This window comes from Anas platyrhynchos, chromosome 7, assembly GCF_047663525.1.
Source record: "Anas platyrhynchos isolate ZD024472 breed Pekin duck chromosome 7, IASCAAS_PekinDuck_T2T, whole genome shotgun sequence".
NCBI classification, from domain to species: domain Eukaryota; kingdom Metazoa; phylum Chordata; class Aves; order Anseriformes; family Anatidae; genus Anas; species Anas platyrhynchos.
Window position 1 is genome coordinate 39,840,847 of NC_092593.1, and position 18,563 is coordinate 39,859,409.

An 18,563-nucleotide genomic window follows, 5' to 3' on the forward strand; every position below is an offset into this window, starting at 1 on the left:
CAACCCCAGTGTTCCCTTCAGTTTGTTTAATCATTTGTGCAGTTTTTATAGTTTGTGTTGGGCTGAGCCACATACAATCCCCTCCCTATGCTGGCCTGGCTAGCTTGGGAAGACATTCTTTAATTGTCTCAGGCAACCTGATTTACTGGTGCAGCTGTCTTGTCTAAAACTGAGGATACCCTCCAGTCTCCACAGTGTTGCGTTAAGTTCAGCTTTCTTCACCATATAAATACTAGCTTGTACAAAAGACTTCAGTGTAACTATCACTATTTTTTTTAACATTGGCTTGTGGTACGGACTGTGTTGCAATGTTTTTTCTAAACAGAGAAGGGGCAAGGGCAGTGAGGTGGGGATGAAGGGGGGTGGGGAATGTGTTGGAAACTAATGTATTGATAGTGGGAAAAGAAGTGACTGTGGAGAAACAGATGACAAGTAATGGCAGAGAATAATGGTCGTTGTCTGTTCTTGGACACGCTGCTATAACCAGCAATTGTATCCAGGCCCAGCAAGAAGAATTAGGAGCCTTGATTCATACTATCCTTGGATTGTGGATCAGATATAATCTAGTTAATTCCTTTGCCATGTTTGTGGTGAGGTTGTCTGTCAATTATTGTTACAAGTAATTTCAGGAAGCAGCTATGCTGTGAATTTGTATGTGACTCATGCAGTGATCAACAAAAACACTTTCTTTTTTGGGTTGAGGAAAATATGCTCACAGGCCTGCAGCCGGGTGGACAATATGTTCTTTTGTATATTTGTTGCCCTCCCACAGAACTGAAAGGTAAGAAGAAAATTTGAAGGCTCTGCAGCTTTCTGACTGTTTTTCCTCTGTAGCACAACTTGGAGAATGGTGAGGGGCAATTACCTGTACTTTCTGAAGGCACTCAGCTATAATTAATCAGTCTGTCCTCCCTTTTCTTCACCTCCTGTTTGGGAGGCAGAATTTTGTACTGAAACAATGCTGGCACATAAGTCTGTACTTTGCTTTCAGCCAGTAGAAGCGTTACCACCAGGAAGTGGGCTCAGAAGGTTGGCAGGAAAGCAAGGCTGGTGAGTTAAAACCCTGTAGGCTTACGCTGAAAGCAGGCAAGATCAGAGTGATGCTGTTTGAAAGGTGAAATGCTTAGAAGAGTAGGGGAAGACAGAAGGCGGAAACAATGTTATTCAGAGGCACAGATCTCTGCCCTCTTATTTGCATCTCCTTACTTACTCGTTCAGTTTAACATCAGTTTCCCGGAGAGTGGTGTATGCCCCCCTTCCCTGGGAAGTTTATCATTCTCTCTCCTGTAAAGATTTTAGGGTCACCTGCCACTATTGGGATGGGTTAGTGGTACGTGCGAGGAGCCTGCCTGTGTTCAGATCACAGCCTGCTTTCTACCACTGCATGGGCTGCTCTAATTACGTATTTTCCCACTACCTCTATAAAGGTTTGCTCTTAAGTTTTCAGTGCTGTAAAGTTAGTTAACCTACTGGGGAGTTTTGATCGTTTTGTTTTAGATTTAACTGCTGTCTGTGTCTGATGTCGGTAAGATTTGAAGTCCTGTCTGTAAGACTTGAAGTCCAAGGAGAAGTGGAATTAAAATCCACAACGTTTAAAAGAGCCAGCTGTGCAGCAGGGAGTCCAGAGCTAGATTTTTCTCAGGAAATGTTCAGTGTTCAGCCTGTGCTTGCTGCCTTTTATTCTGACCTACTAACTACCTTGGGAACGTGTTCTCTGGAATTACTCAGATCTGCCTTTTTTTTTCCAGCTAGAGATGTGTCAAATTATGAACAGATAACAACCTGTTTAGTCTGCAGTGGCTTTTATGCAATGTGCTAAAAAATATGGTTAAGATCTTTGGGAATTCCCAGATACTCATTTCTGTATTTCCTTTCTGTAGTCGTGCCTTTGCTTATTGCTCTGTCTGTTCTATTATTGACAGCTACAGGAATTCCCCAGCTCCCTGATGTGACTGGTCTTTGTGGTTCCAAACTGTCATATGTTTCTAGCTAGCTGGAAAGTTATCCTGGACATTGCGTCTGAGCTTGACTTAGGTCTTTTACATAGATTTTATATTCCTCTAGCCACTTTGTGTTTAGGCTTGCTTTGTCCTGGCATATCAGTGCAAAGAGAAGGATCCATAACTCCTGCAGTCTATTTACTAAGAAGAGCTTGTTTTAACATGACTTGAGGGCATGTTAGCTCATAGGCTGTTAAAAAACATCTTGCTGCATTCAGCTTACTTCCACCTGTGACCCAACTTGTACGCATATTGTGATCAAGTATCTTGCGTAGTGCTGTATACATTGATAAATGACTTCTATGATAATAACGTAAATATTTCTGCTTAATGTATTGCCAAACATGTTTTTCCTTTTTTTTAGGGGGAGTGGGATGGGGTGGTGTCTGTGTCTGTTTTTAAACAGACCTCGTTTTAAACATACCTCGTTTGACACCTTGTTTATTTCTTTGGGGACTATGGATGCTTGAGGGTGGCTCTCCTGATAAGGTGTTAATGTTCAATTTCAGAAGGATGAAAATCCAACTAATAAAATCTCCTTCCTTCTGTTGTTGTGAAATACCATCTATGCAACAGAAGGTGTAACAGAGGTTACGTAGCATTTTAAGGTCTCACCCCCATCATTCTGTGCTCCTATAAGCCTGTTGCTAAAAGTCCTCAGGGCTGGGAGGGAAGCTGGTTCAATGGCCAGTGCCTGTAAGGGTGTAGAGTCGACCACCTCAACTGTGTGTGTGTTTCCTGTCAGTGTCCTCGAACAGCTTGTGAAGAGGAAGTTCATTTGTGGCATTCTGAGCTTCTTTCTGTTCATGTTAAAATGGCGATGAATTGTTAGTGCCCTTAAATTAGAGAGGTGTGATTGCAGCAAAAGCCCAGGCAGAGGGAGCTTCTGACCTGCACAAGTTCATTTTTTTTCATGTCAGAAATATCTTGAGATGTGTGAAGATAATGGCGTGGCTTGGGAAAATATTTTATTGGCAAACTCATCTTACTTTGTATTTTTAACCACTGAAGTGTCACTCCAGTTTACAAGTGGGCTCAACGTGTGTTTTTTTATGAAGTACTTAAAAATGCAAGAAGAGCTCTCATTTGCTTCCCCCACCAGTTTCCACTTACTGATTTCACTGAGAGGATGTATGAATTTTATGAAGCAAAAAGAGAAGAATTCAAACAAGCAGGGGGCAGCTTTAATATAAAACAGTGTGCAGCACGTTGTGTTATGCACGTAGTATGAATTCAGTCATGGTATGTAAAAGTCACTTTTCCTGTCAGTAGTACACGTTTGACGTTGTATGAAAACACTCTTTTTCTGCTGGAAATATAAGACCTATTTGGTATTGTTTTTGTTGTTGTTTGTTTGTTTTCTAACAGTAAAGAGGGATTTATTAGTATTTCCTGGCAACAGAAGAAAAAGAAATCTGAGGTATGGTGGCTCCCAGGCTGAAGGGAAGAGCTTGCCCAGCAGTGACACCCAAGAAGACAAGCTCATGGGAGGTCAGCTCTGGTGGATGGTAACCAGGCCCTGTGCTCTCCACCTAGTTGTGTATGGTAGGGATTTTCTGCTTCCTCAGAATGTTTCCATCTTTTTAAATAGTGCTCCATAACTGCAAACAGAGTGGGCCTCAGGTGTGTCTGAGAGAGCTCCTCTCTGGCAGGCACACAGCTTTTAAGTAAAACTGGGGGATTTCTAGTTAGGAATCCAGAAAGAACTACATCTCCCAGTGGCCCACAGGCCGCCTCCCTCCCAGGCCCGGTGGCAGACGGGAGCACGGCAGCAGTGAGGCCGGCGGCGAGGAAGTGGTTGTGGTCTGGGCCTGGCAGGGCCATGGAGTTCTCCAGGCAGCTCTATGCAATCAGCGAGGCGCTGGACAGGGCTGAGCTGGCGGCTCTGAAGTTTCTCAGCTTGGAGCACGTCCCTGTGAGGAAGCAGGAAGCCATCGAGGAGCCCAAGGCCTTCTTCCAGGTGCTGCTGGAGAAAGGCATGATTGAGGCGGGGGACTTGGCCTTCCTGCGGGAGCTGCTCTACCGGATCAATCGGATGGACCTCCTGGCTGCCCAGCTGGGCTCCAGCCGAGAGGCGATGGAGAGGGAGCTTCAGATCCCAGGCAGGGCACGGGTGTCGCAGTTCAGGTGAGTTGCTGGTGGATTCAGGTGAGGTGGCCGGGGGTGGTGTTGGACTGAGCCTGGCCCTGGAGCTTGCTCTCTGGGACCCGGTGACCTCAGGTGGGTCTGTGTAAGTTTTTTACTGATGAGTTGAACACCCAACTAAGGTTTGGAAACACACAAGCTCCTGCATCTTTCCAGGGGAAAGCAGGTATAAGCAGTAGAGAAAATAGAAATGTCTGTCCACTAAAAGGGAGAAAACAGCTGCACCTTTCTGAAGCAGTTCACAGCCTACCATGGTCTTCCCTCCCCCCCCCCAAGTGCTGTGGGCTGTAGTAAGTGACTGGCTGTGACTCTGTCTCTGCACTCGGTACTAGAAAGTCTCAGTGCAGTTTTGATTTTAGGAAAACACAGATTTTTTTTAATTACAGCTGGAAATGGTTTGATATTTGGCTGTTCTGTTACTGATATTCCCTCAGGCTAAAAAGGAAAAAAGGGTCCCATGTACTTGAGAAGGCAGCACAAAGGAGACTAAGGGGACAGTTCAACAGTACCGTGCCAAGTTGTGTGCTAGGGAACACGGTGAAACAATGTTCTCCACTGCTCTTTCTAGGTACCTACTCTTTCAGCTGTCAGAAAACATCACGAAAGAGGAGATGAAGTGTTTCAAATTTCTTTTGGGGAAAGAATTACCAAAATGCAAGCTAAGCCCTGAAACTGTAAGAATTGCTTTAATATTTTATTTTATTTTATTTATTTAATTATTACCATAATGCATTGTAGCATTTGGGTTGTTCTGTGGGGAATGAGTGTCACTAAAACTGAAAAGACCATAAGGAAAAGGGTGACCCTTTTTCTTCTGTGCTAGTATTGACGTGTAGCTCTAGCAGTAGTCCTACAGCCCAGGGTGGATGGGCCAGCCCTGGGACAGGCATGACACTCAGTGGCTTTGATCACTGGCTGTTGAGCTCATTCACTAATCTTTTCTGACTGATTTTGTTTTGGCTGCCTTCTAAGCCATTATCAAACATAGCGAATCACCCACTGTGGCTATTACTTTATGTTTTGGTAATGTTTATTTCCAAACTCAGAATACAGATCTAGGCAGCAGATCCTTACCTGCGCTAATACCCAAGAGCTTGGAGTTAACTTAGAGAGATCCAGCTGCTCTTACACTATATCAGCCTGCAATTCTGACTGCCTAATGATAACTCCTTCTTTTAAAATCTTCCCTCTTAGAGTAAAAACTGCAACCAATGAGTGGTACCTGTTCTAGTAAATCCATGGGGTGACCACTGTGCTCTACCATTCACTGTTTGGCAAGAGGTCCTGTCCCTTAGGTTCCCTCTTGCTTCAGAGAACTCTTTATACTGTACTTGCATGGTTATACCCATTGTTACCACTGCCTGAAATTGGTCACTAGTGTCATGCTTGTGTTTCTGCTGAGTGCAAAAAATTGCCACTGTAAGTCAGCTCAAAGAAAGAAGTAATAAAAGTGATCTTTTTTTTTTTTTTTTTTTTTCCCTCCTGTGTGATCACCATTAGCTCTCCTGGATTAGAACTCAGCATTTCTGAGCAGTGTGAAGGAAATATGCATGTTGAAAAGATACTTTTATTCAGGCTGGCTTGGGTGCACATGCACATGCTGCAGCTTCCTTCCCAGTAGCAGCATGGATGTGTCCTAAGAGCAAACTACCTTTCTGATTGCCCAGACAATGCTCGACGTTTTCATTGAGATGGAGAAGAAGGGGATTTTGGGAGAAGACAACCTTACTGTCCTGAAGACTCTTTGTGAAAAAATTGACAAGAGCCTGTTGAAGAAAATTGAAGAATATGAATTAAACCTATTTGGTAAACTAAACCAAACCAAAACAAGGCCTCTTTCCCACAAGTCTTGAAGTGACACTTAGCTGTCTTACAGGACTAATAATGAATTAATTAATGCTTTTCAGGTGAAGAAGAGATGCTTGTAACAGAAGGACAGAGGAGCAGCACAGAAGTCACTGAAGGTAAGTGAAACTCCGTCAAAAATGAATCTTTTGCTTTTCTCCAGCTTTTGGACCTTCTACATCACTTGCATCTCACTTTTTTACACGTGCCTCTCTGAAAAGTGATCAGGTATGCAGCTGTTTACTCACTCATCACAGTACTTTCAACTCCCTTTTAGGTGATTTTTCTTGGTGTGGTTTATAACTAACAAGAACAGTCATTCAACCACAGTTCAGTATTTTCAGAGAACAGTTTAACTCTTGGAACGACTTGTGAATAGAGAATACGAACAGAGATTCAATTCTTTCTGTAATGTTATGTTCTCTACTTACACATACTTTCTTTATGTGTATTCAGCCTGTCCCAGATTGCTGGCATCATCTGTGGCACGTGATTCTCCTGGCAGTTGTGATCAGTCTTCCCAGGTAAGTCAGTACGTGTCTTAAAAATGCCATAATTTTGTCTCAGAAGAGACCATTCCTTTGGGAGGCAAACAGTTCTTATATGCACAGCTTGTTAAAGGTGCAATCTAGAAAAATAAAAATGCACTCTGTAATGTCCCTTATTTTGACACTAAGTCATGGGCAGAACCTGCTGCAGGGTTAAAACATAAAAAACCAAAACAAACATTTGTGAAATAGCAAGGTAAGCCAAGTTTGTTATACCAGGAAGTACACAGTAGGTAGATGACTGGGCCTGGAAAAAGTAGGCATATGCAGCACCCTTTGTGGGCCAAGCATGATGGTGAAGGCTTGGAGGGGCTGTTATTTAGCACCAAAGACTCCCAGAGGTGGTGGAGCAGCACGTTGCCACATCCTGGGAGCAAAGCCTGTGCAGGGAGAGCTGCACAGCGAGGCCAGTTGCCTCCTTACCCCTCTGTGCCACAAGCAAGGGCTGAGAAGCAGTCACAAGCAGTCTGTCTTTCCAACAGCTTGAAGCTTACAAAATGACAAGCCGACCCCGTGGAGTATGCCTGATCCTGAATAATCACAATTTTGCAAAAGCCAGGAAAGCAGTGCCAGAACTCAAAAAGATGAATGATCGGAACGGGACAGACGTAGATGCAGGTACAGTGAACATTAAAGATGACTTTGCATATCTTCACTTCAGGGAGAGTAGACTGACTTAAAAATAGGAAACATTTTGTATTCTGCACTAGGTATTTGAATTTCAAGCTTCCATTTCTAGTCTACTTTTCTGGTAGTGACTGAGTTACATATTACTAAAATCTGCAGAAGCAGATTTGCTACAGAACCAGAATTTGGATTTTAGTTAACTTCCAGCTTAAAGGGGAAAAAAAAAAAGTTTTGTGGGTGGCATGGAGTTTAGGGACTCTATTATGTTGCTATTCAGTGGCCCTGATTTTAGCAGGCTGTCCTGCAAGAGCAGTGTAGCTCATTGCAGGTCCTTAGATCCTCGAAACGGGCATATTTGCACTATCTAGACCAAGAGATAAAATCCATCGGCAGGACTTCGCTGATTGACTTGAACCTTAACTTAATTCAAGAGTCAGAGTGCAAGTAATCTTCTTGTGACACAGGTGTTACCCAAAAATGTAATGCCTCCACCCTCGGGGAAAGCAATAGCAATGTTTGACACCTGTTGCAAGAGGCAAAGACTAACTGTAAAAGTTGGCTGGGGAGGTAACAGCTAGTTCTGCACTTTGCCGTACAAAGGCAATACTAAACAGCAAAATCACAAGGTAGGCTTGTAATGAGGGCTAAGGGAATTTGATACAAATGTGATTAGTGATCAGACATCTAGATTATTTTCAGAGCAGGAGTGTAACTACCTGGATAGTAGTATAGCAGGATGAAAAATAAATGGCTTCCTCTAGAAACATAACTTGCAAAAGGAGTCCAGATTTTATAAAACTGCTTTAGTCACCCTTCTGTTTGCTTTTCAGCTGCTCTGAGCAAAGTCTTCGGCACCCTTCATTTTATAATAAAAGAATATAAAGACCTCACTGCAGAAGAAATCCGTAAGATTGTGAACATCTACCGGTGCCAAGATCACAATGACAAAGACTGTTTTGTTTGCTGTGTTCTCTCTCATGGAAAAAAAGGCGTTATATATGGTGTTGATGGACAGGAAGTACGTATCCAGGAACTGACCACTTCTTTCACTGGGCAGAATTGCCACTCACTTGCTGGAAAACCAAAAGTCTTCTTTGTTCAGGCATGCCAAGGTGATGCTCGTCAGAAAGGTGTAACCATTGAAACAGATTCTGGGGAGCAAGATTCTTCTCTAGAAGCAGATGCAAGATTTCAGCTTGAGTGTATTCCCTCAGAGGCAGACTTCCTCTTGGGCATGGCTACCTTGCAAGACTATGTTTCCTATAGAAGCTCAAGCCAGGGAAGCTGGTACATACAGTCACTATGCCAGCACTTGGAGAACAGCTGTCCTCGGTAACTGTATTTCCATAAACTACTTTGTGGCAACACTATTTTTTTTTAAATTCTGAATTCCAAGAGTTTGATTTGAATGCAGTGGTAGATGATATGCAGTGGCAGGGCTTGCTCAGAGTGAAAACAGCAATTTAGAACAGAGTAACACCATTTAGATTGTTTGAAGCAGTTACCTAACTGCTTTGAAGCCTCTTTAAAACCGGAGCTGTTAGCACTTGCATAGGTTATGATATATGAGAATGCAGTATGTTTTGTGATGTTAAATGCTGCTATAATACAAAATGTACTTGTATTTTTGCAGAGGAGAAGATATTCTCACCATCCTGACAGCTGTGAATCAAGAGGTGAGCAGAAAGATTGACAAACAGAATGCAGCGAAGCAGATGCCGCAGCCCAGTTTCACACTGAGGAAAAAGCTCATCTTTCCTGTCAACTAAATGAGAGAGAACTGCAGAGCAAGAGGAGCTGCAGCAGCCTTAAACAGCTGGTATCAGCTAAGAATTTGGTAAAACATAACAGACTTTCAGTGTCTACTGGTAGCACAAATGCAACTGTTTTTATTGATAATAGACAAGGAGCAAAAGTCTTAAGAACTTAGTATTAATTTGTGTGACACTTTATACCTGAGAGCATCTCCCCTGGTCTCGAATTTGTCGTTTGCTAGCATAAAATACACTCAGGGTCCTTTCAGCTGTACCACAATTGCTGTTTCTTTATTAAGATATATTGCAAATGCAAGTTTAAGAAGACAAGTTATAAAGCCTTGTGTATTTTATACTTACTTTTCTAAAATAAAAGGGGGGGGGCTGCCAATTTTACAGGATACATGCATTAGTGTGTTTTGTTACTTTCTCTCTCCCCCCCCCCCCCCCCCCCCCCCCCAAAATAATTTACCCTGCTTGTCAGACTGTAGATCAGCCCGCTGGGGATCAAGTACAGTCAAATTGGTGAACTCATGCTGTTCCCTTTCCCTTAGAGGTGAGGCTGGATCTTCTTTAGTCCTATGGATGATACATATGGACAAAATTTAAGTGAGCCAAGAGATTCTGAATTCATGAGTCTGACTGACAGCATGCTCATATAGGAAACTTTTCCTTGGGAATCAAAAGGAAAAGATAAAGCAAATGCAAACTGTTGGCTGTGCTGAGGGAGACAGTTACACAGGATTTCATGGTGTAAAAATAGGGGTGACTTTTCCAGCAAGATTAATGTGTGCCATAAACCAGGTCTTACTATGAATCCCCTCATATAATGCGTAATGAATCCAGTTAGCAATTCTTCAATTAGAAGTCAAATCTGTAAGTTTTCAATCTTTTCCACAATTAGTCTTCTCCTATAAAGCAACTGCCATCTAGCTAATTCATAAGGAATCCTTGCAGCTCCACAGACTAATTATTCACTACACTTATTCACATGAAGGAAAAAGGAAATCACCTCTACTTCTAATGCTTCTGGTAGCAAATACGTAAAGCTACATGACAACCACTGGACAGGCTTCAAAGGGCCTGTGCATGTTGCTGAGGCACACATATTGTATGGTATTAGAGGCACTCCTGCCACTGTGACGGCATACCAGGCAGTGACAAGTGTACAGCCATTGATGGGCCAGAGCACACACAGCAGAATAAGCATGTACAGATTTTAGAGCATTCTAACTTCATGCCAACTCTTTGCTCACTAATTCTGTACTTACCTCAGGATAACATTCTCATCAAGGAGCAAAAGTGCAGTCATCTGGTGTTTTTCTTCAACTGATGTAATGTTCTGCTTGATGCTTCTCTTCTGCATTAGATATTTTGCTTGCTTTGTGGCAAAGGAAGGGAAGAAAAAGCATTTTTTTTTCTTTATAAATTTGAGCAGCATCACAATTGGTAAATACAAACAGCGGCAAATTGTTAATTTGATTTGTGACAAACAAATATTAACAAATAACAAACACAGTTACTTTGACTCCCTCCTTGCTTCCCTAGTCACTTTAAATATATATATATATTATAATATAATATATATTATATATTATATATATAATATATATATATATATATATTATAATAATATATAATATATATTATTATTTATTTTATTTTAAAGGAACAGATCGTTAAAACTGTCACCCAGAAATAGTCTGAAATAGCCTAAATTTCAGAAAGTGAGGACTTCCCTTTATTCCCCCTTGTATGCATTTGCAGGTAGCGCTCTGGTAGTACAGCTCTAGGTAGACCACCATGATCTTTTACACCAACATAGAGCTTCCTAAAAGCTAACGGACAGGGCACTACTGCAGGTTGCCAGCATATCCTTTCTTAAGCAAATTTCCAAAGGGAAGTGAGCCAATTAGCAATAAGCTAAATTTGCTGTAAGTTGAAAGAGAAAAAGAGTGTGACAGTAAAATGCAGAGCCTTTCTTACACATACAGAACAGAGTCAGACCCACAGGAAGCAAACATCCACACTGCAACAGGGCCCAAGATTTTTGTGCTGTCCTTATGCTGAATGTTGTAGTATCTACAGCCTCCACGGCAGGGGAGTGCCCAGATTATCATTTGTAAAGAGTAGTGACTTAGAGGTGAAAGAGTAGGGAGCCTTAAAATACACGGCAGACATGTACCAGACATCAAGCAACACACTCACACTCTCCCTTAAAAGGTGTGACTCCACCCCTTCAGGTATGTTTCCTAACTCCATGGATTCCTGCTTAGGACATTTGAGACCCACTCCCCACTGCCTCCAGTGCAACCTTTATACAGCAAAAATAACTGATGTCAATGAAAGAGAAACAAGTATTGCTGCTTAGGTGCTTCAGTTCAAAGGAATTCCTGGAGAGAAAGAGCTGAAAAAATAAAACACCAAAGCCTATCATAGCAATGCTAATATTTTCCAAGTATATTCGTTTAAAAAAATCCCTGTTACTGCCTTCTCCCACCTCACTCCTCAGCTCTGCAGCATTCCCTGCTTCTATTTTTTCAGCTTTAGGAGATAACATCTTCCTTGGACTATGGGCCATGCTGTATCACGTGCCAAGACAGTGTGCAACAGACCAAGACTACGACCTGCCTTGACTCCCTACTAACCTTACCAGTACTAGCAAATTCCTGTTTTAGCCTGGTCTTACCAGAGTGACCATGAAGCTAGGCACTGGCTTAGTCAAAAAGCATCAGAACTGATATATGAGATAAATGGAACTATGATTTACAGGTGTCAGTTGCCGGCATTCATCTTGCTACTGAGAAGAAAAATATTTTATGAAATTTAAAAGTATGAGAATGGCTGCATGGCATTAACTTCCCTCACAGGCCAGACAAGGGAGTGGAACCTCTGCAGATGTCTTATTTGCACCTTTGGTGAGTGCTACAGTGTTATCTCACATGCTTCTTTGAAGCTCATTCTGGCCATCCTGCAGCATGGTCCCACAGCTTCAAGTTCCTCTTTCTCCTTGAGATCTGTCTCCAGAAAATCACGAAGGGTCATAGGATGAAAACACATACCTCACCACTCTGTCTTACAGCCCTACCCACTCTTCTTCCGCTCTCCCCAATGAACCCTTGGGGCCCACTGAGTCACACTGCAGCTACAAGAGCCTTGTGCCCAAGCCCCTTACAGTATGGATTAACTCCCATTCCTAACAGCACACATCTCCTTGGCTAACTCAGCAATGCAGAAATAATACATGGCTTCCAGCATAATTACCCTCTCACTCAGCACAGCAAAGGCTAACTGTCTTGGATCGCAGTGGCTGACTCGAGGAGACAGCCCTTCCTGGAGGCAGTGCCGTGAGACTGCTCTCCCTTATACTAACTGACTGGGCAAGTCCAGCTTCGAGTTACAGGAATGGATCCTGCCTGCTGAAGAGTTCCACTAAACTGCTGTATCCTTCAGAAAACCTAAGTATGTTGTATGTTCCTCAATCTGGCCAGCTGGTATCGGCCTTTGTGCAGCCAAAATAATGCAGTTGTAGATTATAATTACAGGTGTTCTAAAATCTTAGGGGAAAATATTTGTGGTTTTGTTTTACTTTTTCCTTTATGAAGAGATGTTTTAAACCAAATAACACCAAATTACTGAATTACAGCAGCACATGTGGTAAGGGACCTGATCAAGCTGCAACATGAAGTGTTTGAAGATGACTCATACTTAAGGTAGCCAGAAAGAAATCCATTTAAGCAAAAGATTCATTTTTAGCCTATGGTTGCTTTCTAAGGGGGGGGGGGGGGGTGTGTGCCAAAAGCTCTGGGACACCTTGCCCAGCCTCCCTGCCCTTCAGGCTTGAAGGCACGCTCCCTACAAACTTGATGTGAAATAATCCCTAGCCAATTAGTAAAGGTGTGCCACTCACACATCCGGACTGCATAGGTTTTCTTACTGCTTCTAGAGTCAAAGTTGTCTTCTGGACTTCTGTGGCTGTTCTGCTTTCTCAAGTGTCTTGCTCATGGTGTTTCAGAAACACTTGGAGAAAAAGAAAAAAAAAAAAAGTACTTGTAAAGCTTGTGCTCATTATTCCTGCCTGAAGTGTGCTGTGAGATGCCAAAAAAAAAAAAAAAAACCAACAAAAAAAAAAAACACCACACACACACACACACACACACACACACACCAAGTTATTTAAGGTATTGTAACTGTGTCTAACAGCAAATACAGATGGTATTTGACACTTTCTGCACTCCCTAGGACTGTAAGGCAAAACATCAGAGTCTGAATCATTGAGACACTGGCATAATGAAAAGGGAGAGAAAATGCTCTTGCCAGAAATAAGAGAACCAGTTTTGAAGGCAACAGAGGACTAATTTGTAGTGCCTCGGCAGTGTCCTTAGAATAGCATTTATGACTGGGAGGAAAAAAGATGAATCAATACTGCTGCATTTGTCATCCTTGCAGTGTCTCTAGTGAGAGAACACAGCATTAATACCTCTCTTGAACAGCAGGGAAGGAAACAATTGCTGAGTGTGCACAACCCCCTCCCTCCTGGAGCACCAGCTAGGGAGAAGCACTAGCAAGTGGTGCCCCACAACAGTCAGACTAGGGCAGGATCTACAGATCAGTCGCTCTCCCAGCACCAACTTTTCAAATTTTGGAGGAAACCTGAATGAAATGCAGGTATGAAATATGATTTCGTTCCCAATTTCAGTGAATTTGTGTCCAAGAGCAGCTAGCAGTACAGAGCTATCACAGAACGATGAGACACCCTTCAGGAAGACTACAGAGAGATGTTCTTTATCCCATGTGAGCTGGTAGCCAGACACAATTTCCAAAGCCTTTACAGCAGCCTGGGGAACACAGAGAGGAAATACTCATAATTCATAATTTTTGTTCCTGATTCTGGATAATAACATTTACTCTTAACATGAGGATGGGGATATGGAAACATGACATTTAGCCCTTAAGGTGAATTTAAACCCTTAATCACATCTAAGCCCTCAAAACCAATTAAAGAAACCAACATAAACCAACCTACAATCCTTCTCATGAATTAGTCAGTTGCACCCATGTGACATTAAAAGGATTTCTGTGTCATAATAGCAGGCCCCAAGACAAGACCAGCATGTATCTCAGCAAAATGAAGTATTTTGTACATGATTCAGCCTATTATATGCTGAATTTCTAAGCCATGAAAATAGTTGCTTGGTAGATTTGCCTGCTTCTCCCTCATGTTTTCTATGGAAGAATGTGAGATGGGATTATATTGATTGTATGGTGGCATGTCAGTTTGGGGTGATGAATCAGAAACACTTCTCCCTCAGACACCAATTAAACTGCATTCTTCTACTATATCAGTATGTAGAGCAATTGTGAAGCATGAGAAGTAAATTGACAAAAGTTGTCAATCATGAAGCAAAAAGCAAAAGCAGGTATCAAATTGCTGACTGACTAACTGGGTGTCCAAATATCAGCCTTTACTGACAGCCAAGAGACGAGTTTTGAGAGTGGCAGTTTCAAATTGTTTGGCAGTGACAAATTGTTTTTCTGGAACAAAAACAATTTGTCACTGACCCAAGTGATGAATAAGCCACAAGTCCATCAGCACAAGTCGGCTAGCAATCATCTTCCATGATCCAGCTAAGACTATGGCACACTCCTAAATAACGCAGAACAAATCAAGAGCTTAGAGTTACCACAAGACGTCACTTATCTGAGAAACAAAATAGGGTACTGGTGCAATCTATATATCAATCTATATATTGCCAATTGGAGCTGCAGCTGGAGCCACCTGTGCAGACTTTTATGCATATATCCTCCAGGCAGAGAGTTCATTACTGCAAGTGAGCCATGATGATAGCCTATAATGGAGAACTGTCAGCCTGTGTTACTGTTTCAGCCTGTGTTACTAAAGCCTGTGTTACTAAAGCAAATTGTAACACTGTTAGCACCAGGAGACAGAGAGCAACAATCCTGCCTGTGGGGCCAATGCTGAGCACCTCATTTTCTTTAAATGAGAAAATTCCCTAAAACAGCATAACCCTTATCAACAACCACTCTCATGTTAACGTAATTTACACCCTGCTTGATAAGCCAGAAGGAAATAAGCATAACATTAATTTAATGACTCAATCTGGAACTGCAGAGGATTTTTCATAATAATACTGAGTTCTGTGGACTTAGTGGCCAGGATGCAAAGATATTGACTGTTTTCTACCCCGGTACGGATTCCTGATACACTATGCACAACTCACACAAGCACAAAAAGGAACATGAGCATTCAGGAATTCTGGAATGAGGAAAGCATTTCATTTTGCTGATCAGACCAGCTCTAATACAACATCAGTAGCATCAGCACTGTTTCTCTGGTTACTGGCTGAATGCCTGAACTATGATCATTAGGTAACAAGGACATAAACATTTGAGGTTGGGAGGGGAGGGGGCAGACCGTTCAGCCATAGAAGGGCATGTAAATCTTTAGTGCCACAGTGTGCCTAGCACACTACTGTGGTCATTTGGGGGACTTACGGTTGGCTGCTTGCTTTCCAGAGTCTGTAATAGAAACCTGTATCTTGCTTTCTTTTTCTCTTTACGTATTTGTTTCTTACATATGAATGCCAGAACTAGTTCTCTCAGATATAATTCTGAATGATTAAAAAGAAAGTCAATACACTATCTCGGAGGGGGGGGGGAGGGAAGGATCTTGTCAGAAGAATTTGGATTCCTTTTCAGAATCCTTCTGTATAATATGCACACACAATAATATGGATAGAAGCAGTGACAGAGTTAACTCTTGCTGGCTGTCTAAAACTTGGATAAACATTGAAGGCTGAAATGTTAGTACAAGGAAGTCATAAATATCATTAGGAAAAAAAAACAAACATAGTAACAGTAATTTCCTAAGTCAGATATAAGACCAATACTAAAATAATACAGTTCAAGAAGGGCTGTATGAATTTGTTATATTATAGTATAAAGAAAGTTTGACAAAGGCATATTTTGTTGGGTATTTTCTAAGACATCAATATGAAAGAAAGGGCTTTAAGAGGGGTCTTAACCAGTTAGCAGGAGCCACCTAGGAGGCTGCCTTGTGATGCCCTCACTGCACGTTACTGAGGCACACCTGAGCTTTCTGTTCAGTTCTAGCTCTTCTTCTGCAGCTTCAAAGGGGTTACAACTCTTACTGAGTATTGAGGCAAGTGCCGTAGGTTGAAGAGCTGCAGCACTTCCACAAGACATCTCTAGTTAAAGCAAGGTTCCAGTTACTACGGGCAGCCAAAGCTTTTAGGGAATTATATTTTTAGGGGTTGGGAGCAGGGTATAAACTTCACCTTTCCATGTGGTAAATCATTTAATCTTTTATACCGAGATCTCTCCTCTTTTAAGCAGATACTCATTTGGACATCCTGGAAGGTTTTGCATAAGGTAGAACGTTATTTTGGCTTTCTGAGTTCCTTAGTGAAAGGGGCCTGATTTTAAAATAAGAAATAGAATTATTTATGCTTTAGATAAGCCACAATTCACAGAAAAAAAAAAAAAAAAAAAAAAAAAAGAACAAAACAAAACACCACCTGTTTCCTGGCTTTACACTGACAAATCTTTTAACTGTTTTCTTTTAAAATTTTGTAGGTTCTCTTATCTGTTATAACCTGTACACATTAATATGGACTCAGATAGTAGATCCTATGCGATGATGTTAAAAAGGCATAAATTACTGTCCATCATGGAGCTGCTGAGATAATCTGTTAGTGCTCTCTTAGCCTGCACCAATCATGAGGTAAAAGGTATTAGCCTAACTTTTTTACATTTTGTATATACGATACTTTACATCAGCATGTATACTCTATGGCATGCAACTATTTAAAAATGTCTACAAGAATCTTAACACACAGGCATATCATTATTTGTTGAATTATAATGCTACCATATAGAAAAAAACTCAAATCCCAAACTGAATAAAGCTGAAAGAAAGATAAGAGCATTTTGAGAACAGATGTTAAGAACTTAAAGTCCTCATTACTCCTACTCACACATTTCTTGCTTACCTTGCCCAAGTGTGAGCAGGAGTAAAAGAGCACTTACTACATCTCTTACCACTTTTGTTGCAAGGATTTTGGTAAACACTGTATATAGAGGGAGTCTGAGTCATGACTACCTACTAGGAATGCTGTTAAAAATACTAAAAGAGAAGTGAGGAGAATTCAGTATTAGATCTGTTGTTATTTATTTAGTGCACCTTCCTCCATTTTCTTAGAGAGCCTCATGTTGTCAAAGCAGGTACGTTATTGAAGGTCAAAAGTCAGTTACTGCATACAGATCTGTAAATCTTGTTTGAGCAGCAACTGCTATATGTCCAGTAAAATTTCTTCAAAATTTGTTCATAGAGGAATGGATCTAATAAGATGTTTTGGGCTTGTGCACAAGTACTAGAGACTAGTCTCGTCTTAAACAACTTGCAGTATACCCAGTTTGGTCACATAGGTAATGGTAGGTATGAATGTATTGAGTGTTTTACATGTTCTGCAGGCAGATGCCTACTTTCATCAGTCTTAAGAATTAGCTACTTTTATCAATACAGATAATGGATTGAGAGTACAGATCGACTTTATATATACACCAAATAAAAGTGAAAATGATCACACATCTTTTAATACCCTCCTTTGAACATGAGCTTCAACTGATAAAACAAAACAAAACAAAACAACAACAACAACAAAAAAAAAACTAAAATGGCAATTGAACTTAATAAAAGCAGTAAAGCCTACTCAATTCTCCCCAGCTCTCACCCCACAAGAGCTACTAAACATTCATTAAGAGGTTAGCAAGATCTACATGTGCTGAGTAAGCAGAAGTCTGTCCTTCCAACTATTAATATAATACCAGAAAGAGTGAGGGTGAGTGAGGGTAACTCCCAGCATGAGTCCTACAGGGCCTTCACTAAATCCTGCCCTGCTGAATCAAAGAACTTTTGTAAATGACCTCTAATGGCTTCAGTTTAACTCACTTCCCAGAAGCTCAACAGCATCAGACCTTTCCCCTTATTACATCTGAAGTGCTAGAGAATATGTAAAAAAAAAAAAAAAAAAAAAAGTCCACAGACTCTCAAACCTGAGAGCGTATCTGCTTAGAACAAAGCAGCTGGCTGTACCCGTTGGGCTCTGGTGTTTCAGGACAGATGAAATGAACAGAAAAGAGTGGCTGCTTTTCTGGGCCTTCTTCCCCCAAACTCACCTTTCTCTCCAGTGGCAGTGGAATCCCTCATCATCCTGAAAACTGGAGAACTTTAAAGAGTACATGCAATGTTTTACTGGGCTTTCTGAAGGATGCACAGATGTGTTATGTCAGCAGCTGAGAAGCTAGGAAGCCCAAACCTTAAGGAGAGAATGACTAAAATACATAAACATCATCAAATCAACATTTATGTATATATGCTTTGTTAACATCACCATGTTATGTATGACAATAATAGGAACTTTTATCTGTCTGGCAAATGGTGTAACAAAACAGAGAAAATGTCCCAAGTTTGTTGTGGTGGCCTACTGTAAGGATGTGCAGCTATCAGAGACTGCGTCATGACCATTTCAACCCTCAAAACGTCCAACTCAGGCTTCAGCATATGAAATGTTGAGCTGAAAAGTCAGCTTCAGTTTGACAAG

General features: G+C 41.4%; 1 protein-coding gene and 1 long non-coding RNA gene across 4 annotated transcripts; one reads left to right on the top strand and one right to left on the bottom strand.

Moving 5' to 3' along the window:
* The first annotated feature begins 3,450 nt into the window (after positions 1-3,450).
* Positions 3,451-9,320, top strand: LOC101803161 (caspase-8). 3 transcript variants are annotated; one of them, XM_027461031.3, is made up of 9 exons: positions 3,451-4,127; positions 4,714-4,819; positions 5,813-5,951; positions 6,053-6,109; positions 6,447-6,514; positions 7,021-7,156; positions 7,996-8,183; positions 8,268-8,497; positions 8,799-9,320. In XM_027461031.3, the coding sequence occupies exons 1-9, from the start codon at positions 3,823-3,825 to the stop codon at positions 8,932-8,934; spliced, it is 1,365 nt and encodes a 454-aa protein (XP_027316832.1). In that variant the 5' UTR covers positions 3,451-3,822; the 3' UTR covers positions 8,935-9,320. The 3 variants fall into 3 exon arrangements, with proteins under 3 accessions (XP_027316832.1, XP_027316831.1, XP_071897481.1); XM_027461030.3 differs by having other exon boundaries at positions 7,996-8,497; XM_072041380.1 differs by lacking the exons at positions 3,451-4,127; positions 5,813-5,951 and having other exon boundaries at positions 7,996-8,497.
* Positions 9,321-9,345: 25 nt separating this feature from the next.
* On the bottom strand, positions 9,346-12,308 carry LOC113844084 (uncharacterized). The gene is made up of 2 exons (XR_003498258.3): positions 10,191-12,308; positions 9,346-9,498 (listed from the first exon to the last, which is right to left on the bottom strand). It is a non-coding gene; the product is annotated as an uncharacterized lncRNA (long non-coding RNA).
* Between the last annotated feature and the right edge of the window lie 6,255 nt (positions 12,309-18,563).

Excerpts from the sequence above, each read along its gene's own strand:
- LOC101803161 (XM_027461030.3), top strand. The coding sequence starts at position 3,823 with ATGGAGTTCTCCAGGCAGCTCTATGCAATCAGCGAGGCGCTGGACAGG. Across the intron at positions 4,128-4,713 it reads GCACGGGTGTCGCAGTTCAG|GTACCTACTCTTTCAGCTGT; the intron begins GTGAGTTGCTGG and ends TGCTCTTTCTAG. Across the intron at positions 6,515-7,020 it reads GTTGTGATCAGTCTTCCCAG|CTTGAAGCTTACAAAATGAC; the intron begins GTAAGTCAGTAC and ends TCTTTCCAACAG.